General features: G+C 40.1%; 1 protein-coding gene across 1 annotated transcript in view; it reads right to left on the bottom strand.

Annotated features, from left to right (window-relative positions):
• LOC136179742 (NLR family CARD domain-containing protein 3-like) overlaps positions 1-16,746 on the bottom strand; it is a 37,155-nt gene that overhangs the window by 7,893 nt on the left and 12,516 nt on the right. The window contains exons 4-6 of the mRNA XM_065957401.1: positions 15,757-15,968; positions 13,494-15,477; positions 9,753-9,926 (exon numbers count right to left, since the gene is read on the bottom strand). Of these exons, the coding sequence (XP_065813473.1) occupies positions 9,753-9,926; positions 13,494-15,477; positions 15,757-15,968 (2,370 nt within the window). The remainder of the gene's footprint in view (positions 1-9,752; positions 9,927-13,493; positions 15,478-15,756; positions 15,969-16,746) is intronic.

Consider the following 16,746-nt stretch of genomic DNA (forward strand, 5'->3'; position numbering starts at 1 on the left):
TTATTATCATTTAATTCTTTCATCATTTAATACATATGTCATAAAGTCTTAACCTTTTTCTGCTTTCAACATTTCCTGTTAAACTCGTAGTGCCTACGCACCTGTGAGGTCAAGATGAGTGTGCCATACATTGAAGCAAAACCACATAGGAGCTCGTAGGCGTATAGCGTTTCTGAGTATCAGCTCTTCTGTGTATCTGCTCGGTTCACGGTCTGCGAGCTGAAACCACATATGAACTTGGTATTACCTATGTCCTGAACTTGGCATGACCTGTGTATGCATCACGTTTCTGCAAACGTGCATTGTTGAGGTGTTACAGGATCTTGAAAAAAGAGAGACTTTTTGTCTATAAAAACGCTGTAGAAAATCTGATCGAGGTTCCTTTTTGCTTTGCTAAACGAATCCACGCCACTCTGACTTTTGAAATCCCATTTTGGGACTTAGTCTCTGAGCCAAGATCTTTTAAAACCTCAAGTGTCTACACTCACAGGTTTAGGTTTGGTCTTTGAGTTTTGTTTTCCTTTTCCATTTTTTTATATCTTTTACTTTTACTGTTTTGTATTTGCATTTGGAATATCTTTTGAAATTTTTAAATTAAATTTTCGGAAACTTTTTGAAATCATTTTCTGACTAAAATCATTTACACCACAAAGACTGGAAGTTCCCCTTAAGGACCCCGTTTACCTCGGAAGGTAAGTTTTGAGCAGTCACACCATGGCACACTTGTCTTGCTGATTTATATACACTTCCCATACACACCTAACATCCTAGCGGGGGGAGTTCACAGTTATTCCCTCTCTGGGGGGTAATCTAGAGTCCTGTACCAGGGGTTATCCTTGAATCTAATTATTCTAGAAATGAATGTTAGGCAGATAATCCTGGGGCTGTGATTATATCTTGTTCTTGTCCAAAGGGTGTTAGAGGAGTAATTTTACATAGCTCCTTCCACTAGGAAAGAGTAGACGAGCAGGTTGGTAGGGAGTGAGCTCTCATTTAGTTCTAGGGAAGAGTAGTCTAGTTAACTAATGTGTGGTGAGCTTCCGTTAGCTATAGTAAAGTTATTCACCCCTTTTTGCAGGACATGCTACTATACTAAATAAGAAGCCAACTCTGTTCTTAACTTAGAGTACAAACATATCAGACTTTAGTCTGGAGTAACAAATGAATAATAGTTACTTTGCAAAAATTTACCTTACAGAATATTATTTATATTTATTTTAATGCATTAATGTGTTCCTCATTTTGTTGTCATTGCTACAGTTGGATCTAATCCTATTTACATACCTGTATCTGGATACCTTGTGAATTCACAGGGCATATAATAAAGATATTTAGACAAATAGTGTATTCATCCTATTTTGCATTATAAATCTGAATCTGAGAAGTAACTAGCAAACAAATTTAAGATTTTCTATAAATTCAGTGGAGTAAGAAGTATATTTTTATTAAGTACAAGAAGGCTTCTTTTTGTTTACATTGGACAGAACTTATGCAGTACTGTACTTAATAACTTTCACCCACTCAGTCGTTAAAAGTAAACTAGTGCTAGCTTGTTAAGCTAATATAAGATGTAAGAATTGTGTCATCACACGGTCCAGTTTAAAGGTGATTCATGTCGTGGTACTGTGTGTGTGTGTGAGTGTGTGTGTGTGTGTGTTACAATTCACTTAGCAGACGCTTTTATCCAAAGAGAGTAAGTACAACACTAATCCAGTCATACACCGCCACCGAAGCAGTGGGAGCAATGTGGGGTTAAGTGTCTTGCCCAAGGACACATCGGACATGTTGCTCAGCTGGGGATCGAACCCTCGACCTTTCGGTTGAGAGGTGACGACTCTACCAACAGAGACACAGCCGCCCGTGTGTGTGTGAGACGGAGAGAGAGAGAGAGAGAGAGAGAGAGAGAGGAGCGCTCATGGCTCCGTGCAGCTTCAGAGAAAGAGAGAGAAGGTCCTCTGTCCTCACTCCTCTTGTAAATGCATCTTGCACTAATCAAAACTGAAGCTTCTCATGGCTTCGTTTTAAAAATGTTAATATACAGCTGCTTGCTGCTGATTCTGAACTCCTATAAATAACAGAATATCAAGAAGAACTTTTAAAAAAAAAGAATAAATCTGGAAATAGAGTCACAAAACAAGAAGTTAGAAGCTGCTTTGACACGCACAGAAGAAACTGAGTCATGGAGCAGTGAAGCAGATGTACTGCAGCATGTAATAAAAGAGCAAAGACAGATGATGGAGAAACTGGACGATTTGGAGTCAAGGTCTAGAAGGAATAATCTTCAGATTTACGACATACCGGAGGATGCTGAGCAAAACATCGACTCGGTTGAAAGGTTTGTGGAAAAGTGGCTTTGAGAGGAGTTTACAATAAACTGGGTGTTAGCAGAGTCAGTTTGCACAACGATCCTGGCGTGCGTACCCAAAACTAGACCGAAATACATACAGAGGAATAAACACACTGTGGGGCATGGGTTCTACATGAACTGGATCTCACATTCTCTCAGGAGGGAGAAAAAAACTTTATTGACACACACTTCCCTTGACATACATGCACACTTCAACTATGAATATGAGCGCATGTCATTGGCTGCTGTCACTTGTCATTAACACCACGTAGAACAACCTTCTTACCATTGAGAGAATACATATTTCCCTTGATGTCAACACTTGGACCTCCAGATACAACGCGCCCACAGAGCTCTGGCCCCAAAGCCCTGGCCCCAAAGCCCAAAACGGGACAATCTCTGCGGTCTATTGTCATAAACTTTCAGCAGTTTGCGGTTAAGAAGATGGTACTGAAGAAGGCGTGGGAGAAGAAAATAATAAAACTCGCTGGAAACAGGATTTACTTCGACCACGACTACTCGGTGAGGACGCTGCAACAGCGTAAGAAATATGCCAAAATTAAGAAGATTTTAAACGGAGTGAAAACGTATGGCAGTGCAGAGGATATGAAGTGGAAGAAACAAGAAACAACTCAGGAGAATCTACCCTCATCGAAAAGCTCAACAGGGAACGCAGCATGGAAACACATCTCGAGTGATCGAACACGGGAGACCAGCAGACGTGCACGGGGACGGCTGCAGGAATTCCAGCGCAGGGACAACGATGCTGCAGAATGAGTGTTTAATTTAAGTCTAGTTTAAATGAGAGGGGAAAAGAAAGGCATAATCTCTTCAAGAAATAAGGTAAGCCCAACAATTGCCTGGTTTAAAGGGTTATAGATATCTGGACTCACGGCTTGAGAGGAACGGAGATAAAACTGTTGGTCTAGTATGGGAAGATTAACCCCTTGTGGGCTGAACCTCTCTACTCGTAGGGGGCCCTTTCACTGTGAGAGGCTCTCCCCCTCAAAACAAAAAGAGAGTCAACATGAAACAAAGTTTGTTGACATCTCTTTAAGGAGGTCACCTTTTCTGTGTTTAGTTAAAGTGCAATGTTCTAAAAGGTGGTTCAAAACGTTACTTATTGTTCAAAAGTGTCTTACTAAGAGCTTGTGGAGGTGTTGTTACAAAGATAATAGAACTATAACAGTTCATGAATACAAAACAAGAGGAGATTAAAGTAATGTCTCTAAATGTTAATGGCTTAGGACAGTGGTTCTCAAACTATGGTACGCGTACCGGTGGTACAGGGACTCCCTGTGGTGGTACGCAAAAGAATCTCCACAATATTTAAAAAAAACGTTCAGCATAAAACGCCAATTTTCTTTTTTTTTGTCATACTCCTATCTTATATGTCTTGTATCTATTGGGTTGTATTAATATCAGATGTGTTTTCCCCTCTAAATTAATCTAGTTTTTGCAACAAACATCTTTAATCTGCTCAAGTCATGTTCACGCACAGACATTAACAACAACAGGAGTACGCCTCGCGTTTTTAAAAGTTCCACTCGATATTCTGTTATAGTTCAGTACTGAAACAACAGAAAGCAGCTGTAGGCCTACATTAACAGATATTCTGTTATAGTTCAGTACTGAAACAACAGAAAGCAGCTGTAGGCCTACATTAACAGATATTCTGTTATAGTTCAGTACTGAAACAACAGAAAGCAGCTGTGGAAATTATCGCTCCCCCTCCCCTCTCTCTCTTTCTCTCTCTCTCTCTCTCTCTCTCTCTCTCTTGCTCTGAAGCTGATGTGATTCTGCTCTCTTTTGTTGTCTTTACACTCCGCAGGATTCGAGAGGGATTTTTTTTGGCAGTTTTGTTATGTTGAATGCAGAGACTTAAAATAAAGCGGCTCTGGTTGCACGGAGCCTGCGGAGCGTGCTCTCTCTCTCTTCCCCGCTCCCTCTCGCTCTCTCAGGCACGCAGCAATTTTATGAATAAATGAAAAATTAAATAAGAACAGGTCAGAAATAACTGGAAACCCAGTCAAAAGCGCTAAAATTATGACCAAACTCACAAAGGAAAAGATGCAGATACATTTCCTTCAAGAGACTCACTTATCAAAATCAGAACATGAGAAATGAAAAAGATTTGGATTTAGAAACACTTTCTATAGTTCACACTCTAATACTCGCAAAAGAGGGGTAGCAATATTAAAATCCAATGTGATCAAGTTTGAATGCCAAAAAGAAATAAAGGATAAAGAGGGACGTTACATTATGGTTAAAGGAACAATTGGGCAGACATTAATAACATTGGTGAACATATATGCCCCACCGGAGAGGAATAAGGAATTTTTCAAATCCTTATTTGATATAATAGCAGTAGAAACAGAAGGTATATGCATATGTGGAGGTGATCTCAACGTAATAATGGACTATGACATGGACACGACCAGTGTGAAGAGAAATAAGAAATCTACAACAAAGATGGTTAAAAATGCGTGGGAGGAAATGTTCTTTTTTGATGTATGGAGAGACCTGCATCCTCAGCAAAGAGACTTCAGTCATTACTCATCAACGCATTCTGTCTACTCCAGGATTGACTCTTTTTTTATGCAAAAAGAAAATAGAGATATAATACGAATACTAATAATAAGAATGTCAGATTGGAGTGGCAGATGTTTCTGATCATAGTGCAGTTTACCTAAAGATACTCTTGAATTGTAGACAGAGAAATACAATATGGAGGCTAAATGTGGGAATACTTAATAACAAATCAGTATTCAATCAATATTATGGGATGCATTAAAAGCAGTAATAAGGGGAAAATTGATCGCAAACACAAGCAACCTCAAGAAAGAGAGAGAAAAACAATACAACATTTATGTAACCGAACTAAAACAATTAGAACAAAAGCATAAAGGAAAAACTGACAACAACGAATGAAAGAGGGGAGGAAAAACATAGAGGATTTACTTCATTTTGAAGCACAGACAAAAGCGAGATATCTAAAACAAAGTTATTATGAAACAGGCCCAAAAGCTGTGAAATTATTAGCTAGACGATTACGAAAAGAACAGGCCGAAATTACTGTCAATAAACTGCATGATCCAAAAACAAACCAATTAAAATACGAACCAGGAGAAATTGAAAAGATCTTCAGAGATTACTACAAGGATCTTTACACTCAACAATCTACCTCATATCAAAACTGTCATGTCCAGCTCGGTGTCTTAGGTTGTTTTTATTTCTACTTGTATTATTTCCTGTTTTGGGTCACTAACCTCTCCTCTCGTTTCAGATCCTTCACTTCCTGCCCTCATGTGTTTCCCACCTGTGTGATTGTCTGCCCCGCCCTGATTGTTCCCAGCTGCATCTCGTTGTCTTCCCCCTCACCTTTAGTATTTAGTCTGTGGCTTCCCTTCCTTCTGTGCCAGTTCGTCTTTGACCCCTGTGAGAAGCGTTCAAGCCTTTTGTTTCCTCTTGGATCACTTTTTTGGATTCTGTCTGCTTAAGAAGTAAAGACTGTTTTTATTCCCCAACCAAAGACTGTGTTGTGAGTCGTGCTTTTGGGTTCAGTTACCTGTGGTTTCGTTACAAAAACGACATAGTAAGATGTATACCTCGATAATATCAAACAGACTCCAAGCATTTGTAGCAGACCTGATAGATGAAGACCAGACAGGGTTTGTAGAGGGAAGACAGACACAAGACAATGTTAGAAGGACATTACACATCATACACAGAATACACAAAGAAAATGTACCTGTAGCTTTGATCAGCCTAGATGCTGAAAAAACATTTGATAGAGTCAATTGGGAGTTTTTATATTTAACATTGGAGAGGTTTGGATTTAATGAAAAATCTATTCAATGCATTAAATCCATCTATAATGCACCCACGGCGAGAGTAAAGGTTAACGGTTCTCTCTCTGATAGATTCCAACTTGAGAGAGGAACTAGACAGGGTTGCTGTCTTAGCCCGACTCTATTCGCTCTGTATATTGAACCGTTAGCCCAAATGATCAGGCAAGACAATTCAATAACTGGAATAGAATTTAATAAACAAAAACACATAATTAGTCTGTTTGGCTGATGATGTCATGATCTACATAAAGGACCCTGTGAACACGTTTATGCAATTTATGGAAATTCTAGAAAACTTCAGTTTGTACTCTGGGTACAAGATAAATGTACTTAAGACTCAAGTTCTCATGTTTAACTGCTCACCAAACCAAAAACTTAAAGAATTCAGAATAAACTGGGAAACAAGATCACTAAAATACCTTGGTATAAATATAACCAACAACTTATCAAAACTATATCAAAGTAATTATGGACAGATAGACAGCAATATAAAGAAAGACATTGAAAGATGGTCCACCTATCCACTGGGGCTCCATGAGAGGATAAGTGTGGTGAAAATGAACATATTACCACGTTTCATATATTTATTTCTATCTCTGCCTGTAAACATACCACAAACTCAATTTATCAAATGGGATAAGCTTATATCACGATTTATTTGGGAGGGTAAAAAACCGAGGATCCGTTACACCACACTTCAGCTGTCTAAAGATAAAGGGGGAATGGCCCTTCCGAACTTAAAGGAATACTTTAAAGCAACACAATTACATCCACTCATGTATTGGTGTAATGCTGGTTATGTAGTTCGATGGAAAGATATTGAAATGTCTACATTTAAATACAAGTATTGGTGAAAGAGAGATACCTGTCCAGATGAGAGCGGAAGAACATTTAGCCCCATTAACATCATTTACACTGGACATATGGTTCTCCACTGTTAAGCAGTTAAAATTAGGGAAGGATCTGGGATTATTAAAATGGATAGCTTTTGATGAGAAATTTGACTCGCTAAAGTTGGATCCTACATTTAAAAACTGGACAAATAACAGCCATATGTACACTTATTAAGGGTCAGATGAGAAGTTTTCAAGAACTTCAAAATACATACGATCTAACAAATCAGGATTTCTTCAGATATCTGTAAATGAGAGACTATTATATTAAAAACATTAAGAAAAATGAGGACGAAATACATCCTATCATTAAGTTACTTACACAAGCATACAGTACTGTAGTTACAAAAGCTGTGTCTAACCTGTACTGTTGTTTAATGGAATCAAAAAATGATTCAACACTGTATGTCAAGACCAAATGGGAAAGAGAGCTGAATGAGGAGATCCTAGAAGAAATGTGGTCTGGAATGTGGAAAAGTACACAAACCACGACACAATCACAGACATGGAGAGAATTCATTTGGAAAAATCTAATTTGGTACTTCATTACACCCAAGATTAAAAGTAAACAAATGAATATTCAACAGCCACGCTGGAGACTATGCAACAACATGGATCCAAACCATACACATATTTTCTGGTAATGCATCACGATCAAACCTTTCTGGGATGATATACATTCAGCTCTGTGCAAAGTGCTGGGTTATGAAATCCCTCGATCATGTCTTGTTTTATACCTGGGACACTTGGAAGGATCTGTGCAGGCAGGAGACCAATACTTGGTCAAGATTCTACTCGCAGCAGCAAAGAAAACCATTACTAAGAACTGACTAAAGACTGACACACCAAACCACAGACAGTGGCTGTCAATCATACATGATATCCTTGTGATGGAAAAAATAATCTACAAGTTGAAAATGAAAGAAGATCAGTTCGACAAAGGCTGGGGAAATGGGTAAACAAAACAAACTAAACAAAACAGGGACATAAGCATCATCCACAACAAATGATGTGTAGAAACATGTAATCCTCATCCAACCAACAGGCTCAAGTATCTGTGACACTTGTTTGTTCTGTTGTTTGTTTTTCAGGTCACATGTTTAATATCTGTCAAGATATTAATGTTGTTTAATGTTAAAAAAAAAAAAAAAAATTAAAGAATAAAAAGACAAATAAAGGTACTTGTATAGAAAACTGCATGTTAACGCATAAAATGTAAAAGTACATTAAGCAGAGGGGTTAACTCTGTCATTGCAAACTGCATGTTTGCAATGACAGTGCATTAAAGAGAGAGAGAGAGAGAGAGAGAGAGAGAGAGAGAGAGAGAGAGAGACTTTAGATCTGTGTGTCAGGCCACAGCACAGTTGTCACTCGTTAAAATTCATCACAGATTAAACCTGCTCACATGAATATGTTGTCACAAACACACAGAGTGTCTTTGATGTAAACAGTCATCTTCAGGTATTTCACTGTCAGACATCAAATGTTTCCAAACCAACAGACTTGAATTTCTCCTTCAGCGTTGATCACTGCAGTCTGATCAGCTCCGTGTGGAGTTCAACTTCTTTAACTAAGTAAACTCAGTTAAACCACTTTTGATATGAGTCTGGCAGTCCGTTCTTCTACATGTCCGCAATATCGTAATCTAACTCTGTCACTGACTTTATGGGTCATGAATCTGTGCCATCTCCGTACGCAAATCGAGGAAGCATTTTAGCGCTGCTCCTCGATTAAACCAGCGAACCTCTGTATGATCGGACAGCCTGTGCGTGATATTGTTTTTGTATAAGAATGAAATGTTCAGTAATAGTTATATTTTTACAGTCTGATTAAAGCTGGTGATAAAGGCGCAACAGCAGGCTACTGCATTTAGAAGTGATGTCACGCTGAAACTTTTAGGTGATCAACACGTTCACCTCTGGGTGACCTAAAAATGAACCATCTGTAAATAAAATCAGTTAACATTCATTTTAATTTACTGTTTTTACAATAACCAGAGGTAAAATAACTCTATCACCAGGCTCAACGTCTGGATGTGAGGAGACGGTCTGGGCCGTTACGCAGGACAGAGAGGATTGTTTTTTATTTGCACGAGCTGCTCTTTGTGACTCACTCCATAGGAAGCTTTGTTATTATCAGTCAAACTTTTGTTTTACATCAGTCAAGCCAGAAGAAACTGGTAAGAAGTGTGGACAGAACTGAAGACCGTCAGGATGAGCGCGCAGTGCAGCGCCTCCTGTGGTTAAGTCCCGTAGCTTTGATGAAATTCTGGCAACTTGTGAGCAAATAAAACTAAAGAAATATCGCTCCTTCGATCTCTCTTGAAAACCTGCATTCTGTGTCACCTCTCTCAGGTGTTCAGCCTGTTTGCTGATGTGATGTATTACCAGCGTAATGCAGGAGCAGCTCGTGCGCTCGGCCACTCGTCTTTTTTATGATTCTCCCTGCTGAGAAAATAGTTATAGTTATTTTTTTATATATATTTAGGTTTAAAATGTAAGGCTTTAAATTGCTACCACTCTGTGAATAAAACCACAGAAGAAGACAATGTACTTCAGCATTAAGATCCTCAGTGTGGATCATTTGATTATCAGCCTGAACTCTTCAGTTTAGTTTCACATCATATGAATCTGAACAGAGAAATTAAACCTGTTGTCTTACCTCAGAGTCTCCAGTCTACAGTTTGGACTCTTCAGTCCCTCACTCAGCAGCTTCACTCCTGAATCAAGCAGATTGTTGTTACTCAGGTCCAGCTCTCTCAGATGGGAGGGGTTGGACTTCAGAGCTGAGGCCACAGCTTCACAGTGAGTCTCTGACAGTCCACAGTTAGAAAACCTGTCATGACATTAATGGTACATAATATGTTATTTAAAGGAATGTCTTAATATTTTGACAAATTGTGTTTTTCACATCAGAGGTTCAGCTGATCTGAACTCACTTTAGTTAACAAACATTTCCATCACTTGTAAACGTGTATGTGTGTCTGACTGCTCCTGGTCCCCAAGATGGAATTGAGAAGTGGAGCGTGCATTTTTCGTGAACTATATGATCAGTGTGTATAACACAGCACAGTTTAACAGAGTCTGTGTTGAGATGTTCACAGACTACAGCAGGCTGTGAGATGACGTCGATATCGTAAAGTTAGCTGCAGACACGGTGACAGTGAACGGAAAAAGTGACCAGATCACGTTTGTTCCCAACACACGGCCGTATGGATCAAGGATCCACTGTGTTCTGTTGCACTAAAAGTAAAACTGCATGTGTGTGTGTGTGTGTGTGTGTGTGTGTGTGTGTGTCTGTGTGTGTGTGTGTTTGTCTCTGTGTGTGTCTCTGTGTGTGTGTGTGTGTGTGTGTGTGTGTGTCTGTGTGTGTGTGTTTGTCTCTGTGTGTGTGTCTCTGTGTGTGTGTGTGTGTGTGTCTGCTTGTGTGTGTGTGTGTGTGTGTGTCTCTGTGTGTGTGTGTCTGCGTGTGTCTCTGTGTGTGTATGTGTGTGCAATGTAGGTTGGTGTGTCTCCGTGATGCTCCGTCATGAAGACAGCAGAGAGAGGAGCAGGGAAAAGTAGCTGCAGCTACATCAAATGTGTTTAATACTTGTAGCCTAGTTTGAGGGGGGGGGGGGCTCTGTTGTGTCAACAAACAACATAAATTGAGTCCCCAGTCTGCTGACACGACTTCCTTTAAAAAAATAAAGGTGAGCACAATACTTTTACTTTTCTGCGCCAATAAAATGATCCATGACTTACCGTAAATCTGTGATCTGATCCAACGGAACATAACATCTTACTAACACAATTAAATGTGGAACAAATGTGTGTAAAACTAAAACAAAATGTATTATTTTGTCCGGTTTACTTTTTTATCCACCCGGCCACCTTCTGTCTGTAACGTGATGTAAGGTATTACTGTTGGTAACTTCAGTAATCATGTCACTTTTACTAAACAGTTATCTGGTTAATGGTGTTACTTTAAGTTCTTCTACTGTCAGTGTTGCTCCCCCGACCTGGCCTAGTGGTGCCAGAGAAGAAGTTTCTGGATGTAAATACAAAGAAGCAACACAGTTTAGCTGTGTTCAGCTCGGCTGCAGGATTTATTTATTTATTCAATATATACAATTTTAACCTGAGTAGCTGTGGTTTTTACTTACTCAAATTAGCATACTCAGCCTCAAATATCACACATTCACACACAGCTGTCTCTATTTCAAGTCAACAAGAAACATATACACAAATAAGAACATGACATGTTTACATTAGCTCTGATTTCTGAATCATTAGCAAAACAAACCCCTTTAATGCGTCTCAGCATTTCCACGTGCTCCGTAATCTTATTACTTACTAGCAACAGGTGCGTTAGCCTAGCATGCTTAACATCTACTTTTCACTCATACCTGACTGAGGTAGAGAGAGAAAGAGAGGGAGAGAGAGGGAGAGAGAGAGAAAGAAATAAGGAGAGAGAGAGAGAGAGCGTGTGAGACGCTGCACAGACTTTACTGAGTTCTGGTCAAGTTGAGTCCATTTTCTTCTTTAGTAAGTACTCAGCCTGTCGTTATGTTCCCTGTAGCCAAATCGTACTGTACAGGTTTGAAAACCAACTGTCATGATTATAACTGTTGCTGTATGACGGTGCTGTATTTCAGCTGTGTGTGTGTGTGTGTGTGTGTGTGTGTGTGTGTGTGTGTGTGTGTGTGTGTGTGTGTGTGTGTGTGTGTGTGTGTGTGTGTGTGTGTAGTGTCAGCATGCACTGCGTTGTTGTTAAGAAAACAATAAAATAAGTTTTAATAAATTACAGACTTCAAACTTTCCTTTTTGATAAATCTTATAGTTAGGGCTGCTGCTGGTGTAGACCAGATCCTAGTTATACTGCTATAGACTTAGACTACCAGGGGAACTGGTACCTTCATCTCTCTCTCTCTCTCTCTCTCTTATCTCTCTCTTATATCTCCCTCTCTCTCTCTCTCTCTTTCTCTTCCTCTCTCTTTCCCTCTCTCTCTTCCTCTCTCTCTCTTTCCCTCTCTCTCTCTCTCTCCCTCTTTCCCTCTCTCTCTCTCTGTCTCTCTCTCTCTCTCTTTCCCCTCTCTCCCTCCCTCTCTCTGTGAGATCATATTACTGCATGTCACTATCTGTAAATCTCAGTTACTAACAACATAATTTCCTGGGAACTCTTGAGCTCTCTGAGCTCCCCCCCCCCCCCCCGCACCCCTGTTCCCTATCCCTCTTCCTGCATCTTATCCCATCTGCCCCTTTCCTATTTTCAAGCCAGGTCCAGTCTTGGGGGGGGGTAAACTCCCCCACTCACTCTTTTCGCGCCGTTATCAGCCGCAACATGATACAATGTTTGCCCCACACACACAAATACACACACACACTTGAGTCCCCACAGTTCGCCGAGTCGGGTGACGAGGCTTTTATAGGTTTGGTGACGTGGGGCTGTACTCCTACGTCATACTGTACGGCAGAATTTTTTAGAATTTTTCAAACAGAAGGGTAGACACTATGCACATTTCTAACACAATATTTCAAATTTCAATACTTTGTACTCAAATGTCGAGATTGGGACTTGGATTGATCCATAACACTACTTAATACTCAGATACAGAGGTTTATAGTTGAAAAAAGTGGTTTTAGGGTTTAGTTACTCTTGAAATAAGTAAAGTCTTTTTACCTGCTCTTTTGTAACATTAAATAAGAGTAAAGTCTTTGACCTGCTTTTTGTAAAGCGTCTTGAAATGACACTTGTTATGAACTGGCGCTATACAAATAAAGATTGATTGATTGATACGAGGCATATTTGCGAGGTGAGAGCTAAAATGAGATGTTTCCTCATTTCACATAGATTTCTTTTGCTAGATTTGACAAATTGCATCATTTAAATCAGCTGGTTCTCCTTTTTCATTTGATTGAAAGCTGAAATGTTAACAAAGGGGCAAAGTTACATTGGGTTTAGGTATCAGTGCAGTTTCCTGTGAGTCCATCTGAACATTATGTGGGGTGAAGTGACTCAACGTGCGGTCACCACTGAGATCTTCTTTTTAACGCGGTTATTCATTTTTGTGGTTACCACGACAGCCCTAGTTATAATGTTAATAATATTTATTGTAACAATAATCACTATTGTTATTACTGACACTAATAGGATGATAAAAGAAAAATAGTAAATGTAGGGATTATTATGAAACAAATGACCTGTGACCTTGAAGTTGGTAAACACTAGATCTAAAAAAAGACATATTTCACTCACAGCATTTAAAGCAGCTCAAGAAAACTTATAACAAAATACAAGTGACTGAAGAATTTGTTAATATTTCAGATAAACACTGTTTTCAAAAACCTAGATATTGTATAATATATATTTGAAGAACTAAACAGCTTATTTTTACTCATATTTAATCACATCTGGACTTACTTTGCCTTCCTGCAGTTCCTCACAGCTGGAATCAGTCTCAGTCGTCCCTGGTCTGATGTGTTGTACTTCTTCAGGTCCAACTCATCCAGAACCTCCTCTGACATCTGCAGCATGTAGGCCAGAGCAGAGCAGTGGATCATAGAGAGTTCCTCCTCTGATCTGTTCTCTGACTTCAGGAACTCTTGGATCTCCTGATGGACTGAGAGGTCGTTGATCTCTGTCAGACAGTGGAAGATGTTGATGCTTCTGTCAGGAGAGATATCATAACTGTTCATCTTCTTCAAGTTGTTGATGACTCTCTGGATCATTTCTGGACTGTTGTCTCTCCGACCCAGCAGGCCTCCTAAGAGTCTCTGGTTGGACTCCAGAGAGAGGCCATGAAGGAAGCGAACAAACAGGTCCAGGTGACCATTTTTACTTTTCAGGGATTTCTCCATGGCACTCCTCAGGAAGACATCCAGGGATAAGTCATCACTTTCAGGAGTTTGAAAAATGACTTTGATGTCTTTAAGGAAAGCCTTCACTACACCTTTCTTCCTGTTTGTCAAACAGTGGAACATGTAGACTGCAGCCAGGAACTCCTGAACGCTCAGATGAACAAAGCAGTAGACTGTTTTCTGGAGGATCACACACTCTGTTTTGAAGATCTCTGTACAAACTCCTGAGTACACCGAGGCCTCTGTGACATCAAGACCACAACGCTCCAGGTCTTCTTTATAGAACATGATGTTTCCATCCTCCAGATGTTCAAACGCCAGCCTCCCCAGCTTCAGAAGAACTTCCCCGTCAGCCTCCATCAGCTCATGTGGACTTGTCTCACGTCCCTCATCATACTTGTGCTTCTTCCTCTTTGTCTGAACCAGCAGGAAGTGTGAGTACATGTCAGTCAGGGCCTTGGGCAGCTCTCCTCTCTGCTCTGTGCTCATCATGTGCTCCAGAACTGTGGCAGTGATCCAGCAGAAGACCGGGATCAGACACATGATGTGGAGGCTCCTGGATGTCTTGATGTGTGAGATGATTCTGCTGGACAGATCTTCATCATCACTGAACCTCTTCCTGAAGTACTCCTCCTTCTGGGCGTCAGTGAAGCCTCGTACTTCTGTTACCCTGTCAACACATGAAGGAGGGATCTGATTGGCTGCTGCAGGTCGAGAAGTTATCCAGATGAGAGCTGAGGGGAGCAGATTCCCCTTGATGAGGTTTGTCAACAGTGTGTTTAACGGTGATTTCTTTGTGATATCAGACACAACCTCACTGTTTGTGAAGTCCAATGACGGTCTGCTTTCATCCAGGCCGTCAAAGATGAACAACAGTTTACAGACAGCGAGCGTCTCTGCTGTGACCTTCTGTAATGTTGGATGGAAAACACGGAGCAGCTCAAGAAGACTGTACTCCTTATCTCTGATCAAGTTCAGCTCCCTGAATGAAAGCAGGATCACCAGACTGAGGTCTTGGTTCTCTGAGCCCTCTGCCCAGTCCAGAGTGAACTTCTGCACTGAGAAGGTTTTTCCAACACCAGCGACGCCGTTTGTCAGAACCACTCTGATGGGTTTCTGTTGGTCGGGTTGAGCTTCTGTCTTTTGTTTCTGTTGGTCGGGTTGAGCTTCTGTCTTTTGGTTCTGTTGGTCGGGTTGAGCTTCTGTCTTTTGGTTCTGTTGGTCGGGTTGAGCTTCTGTCTTTTGGTTCTGTTGGTCGGGTTGAGCTTCTGTCTTTTGGTTCTGTTGGTCGGGTAAGGCTTTAAAGATGTCCTGACACTTGATTGGAGTCTCATGGAGGGTCTTCTTTTTAGAGTCTGTCTCAAGCTGTCTCACCTCATGTTGGGTGTTCACCTCTTCACTCTGTCCCTCTGTGATGTAGAGCTCAGTGTAGATCCTGTTGAGGAGGGTTCTACTTCCTGTTTCATCACTTCCTTCAGTCACATGTTCACATCTCTTCCTCAGACTGATCTTAAGTTCATCTGTAACCTCCTGCAGACCTCTATCTACTGAAAGAGAAGAAACATATCCTGAGACTGGATTTATAAAATGATCAAATACAAAAAATGTATTATTACACATAAAGCAAACTGCATAACACAAAAACATCCGTGTAATAAATGTGTGCTGCTACAAGAGAAATAAAATATACTGAATATAAACTGACAGCAAGAATCAGATAAAATGTAAATGTTTCATTGAACTATATATCAATGAAAATACTAACTGCTTTGTCTTGTTTTTAGACACAATTACTTCAGTCTTACTTATTACAGTGCTGGACTTACTGGATATCTGCAGTCCTCCTCTTATTTTAGATCTTTCTCCACACTGGGGACAGGAGGACTCTCCTGATGAAGTAGACTGGTCCCAGTATGAGGTGAGACACTGTCTACAGAACCAGTGTCCACATCTGGTAGAAACTGGATCTCTTAGGACGTCCTGACACAAAGCACAGCTGGACAGCTGCTCCTCCACAGAAACAGACCCCTTTGTTATTCTGTGGAGATAAGGTAAATCATGAAGCTGTGAAAACTGAGACTGACATTTAGAAACCAGTGGTGGACTAAATCAAATAAAGCCACAAAAAGCTGTGTTTTAAAAAGGTGTGCCATGTCCTCCTCAGTGAGCATGTGCAGAAGTCTGTCTGTGTAACCATAGAGTTTACCATCTGAGTCCAATAACTGACCTACAAGTGTGATGTTATTTTCAACCAGTTTTCAAAAAACAGGGATTCATTTTTGTAGAGAATGTCCTTATTGTTCCAGATGTAATATCTGTGTGGAGAGAAGTTATGTTTCAAGATGAGAGACCAAGTCAAGAGTATCTGTTTATGGAAGTTGGATAGTTTGATTGGGATTTTACTGATATTATAGTTGCACAGTAATAAAATTCCAGGCCACCAACTTTAGAAAAAACATAATTAGGAATCATATTCCATAGAGATGTTGGGTTATTTAAAAATGTCTCAGCCTGTTCACTTTGAATGTTAAGAGCTGTGAAGTCTAAAAAGTTCAAGCCCCCACATTGACTCCTGTTTATGTTCTTTTTAACATAATGTATTTTGTTTTTCCACAGAAAGTTAAACAACATATAATCAAATCTGTTGGTTACATTTTAGTCAACATCCAAAGATAGAGCCGGATTAGTGAGTCTGGAAATGCCCTCAGCTTTTGAGAGCAAGGTCCTTCGTCTCAGAGATAAATCTCTTTGTAAACAAGAGTTTTATCAACGATGGGATTCAAATTTAAGGTGCACCTTATATTTTGCTCCTTGGT

This window comes from Labrus bergylta, chromosome 7 (genome assembly GCF_963930695.1).
Source record: "Labrus bergylta chromosome 7, fLabBer1.1, whole genome shotgun sequence".
NCBI lineage: Eukaryota > Metazoa > Chordata > Actinopteri > Labriformes > Labridae > Labrus > Labrus bergylta.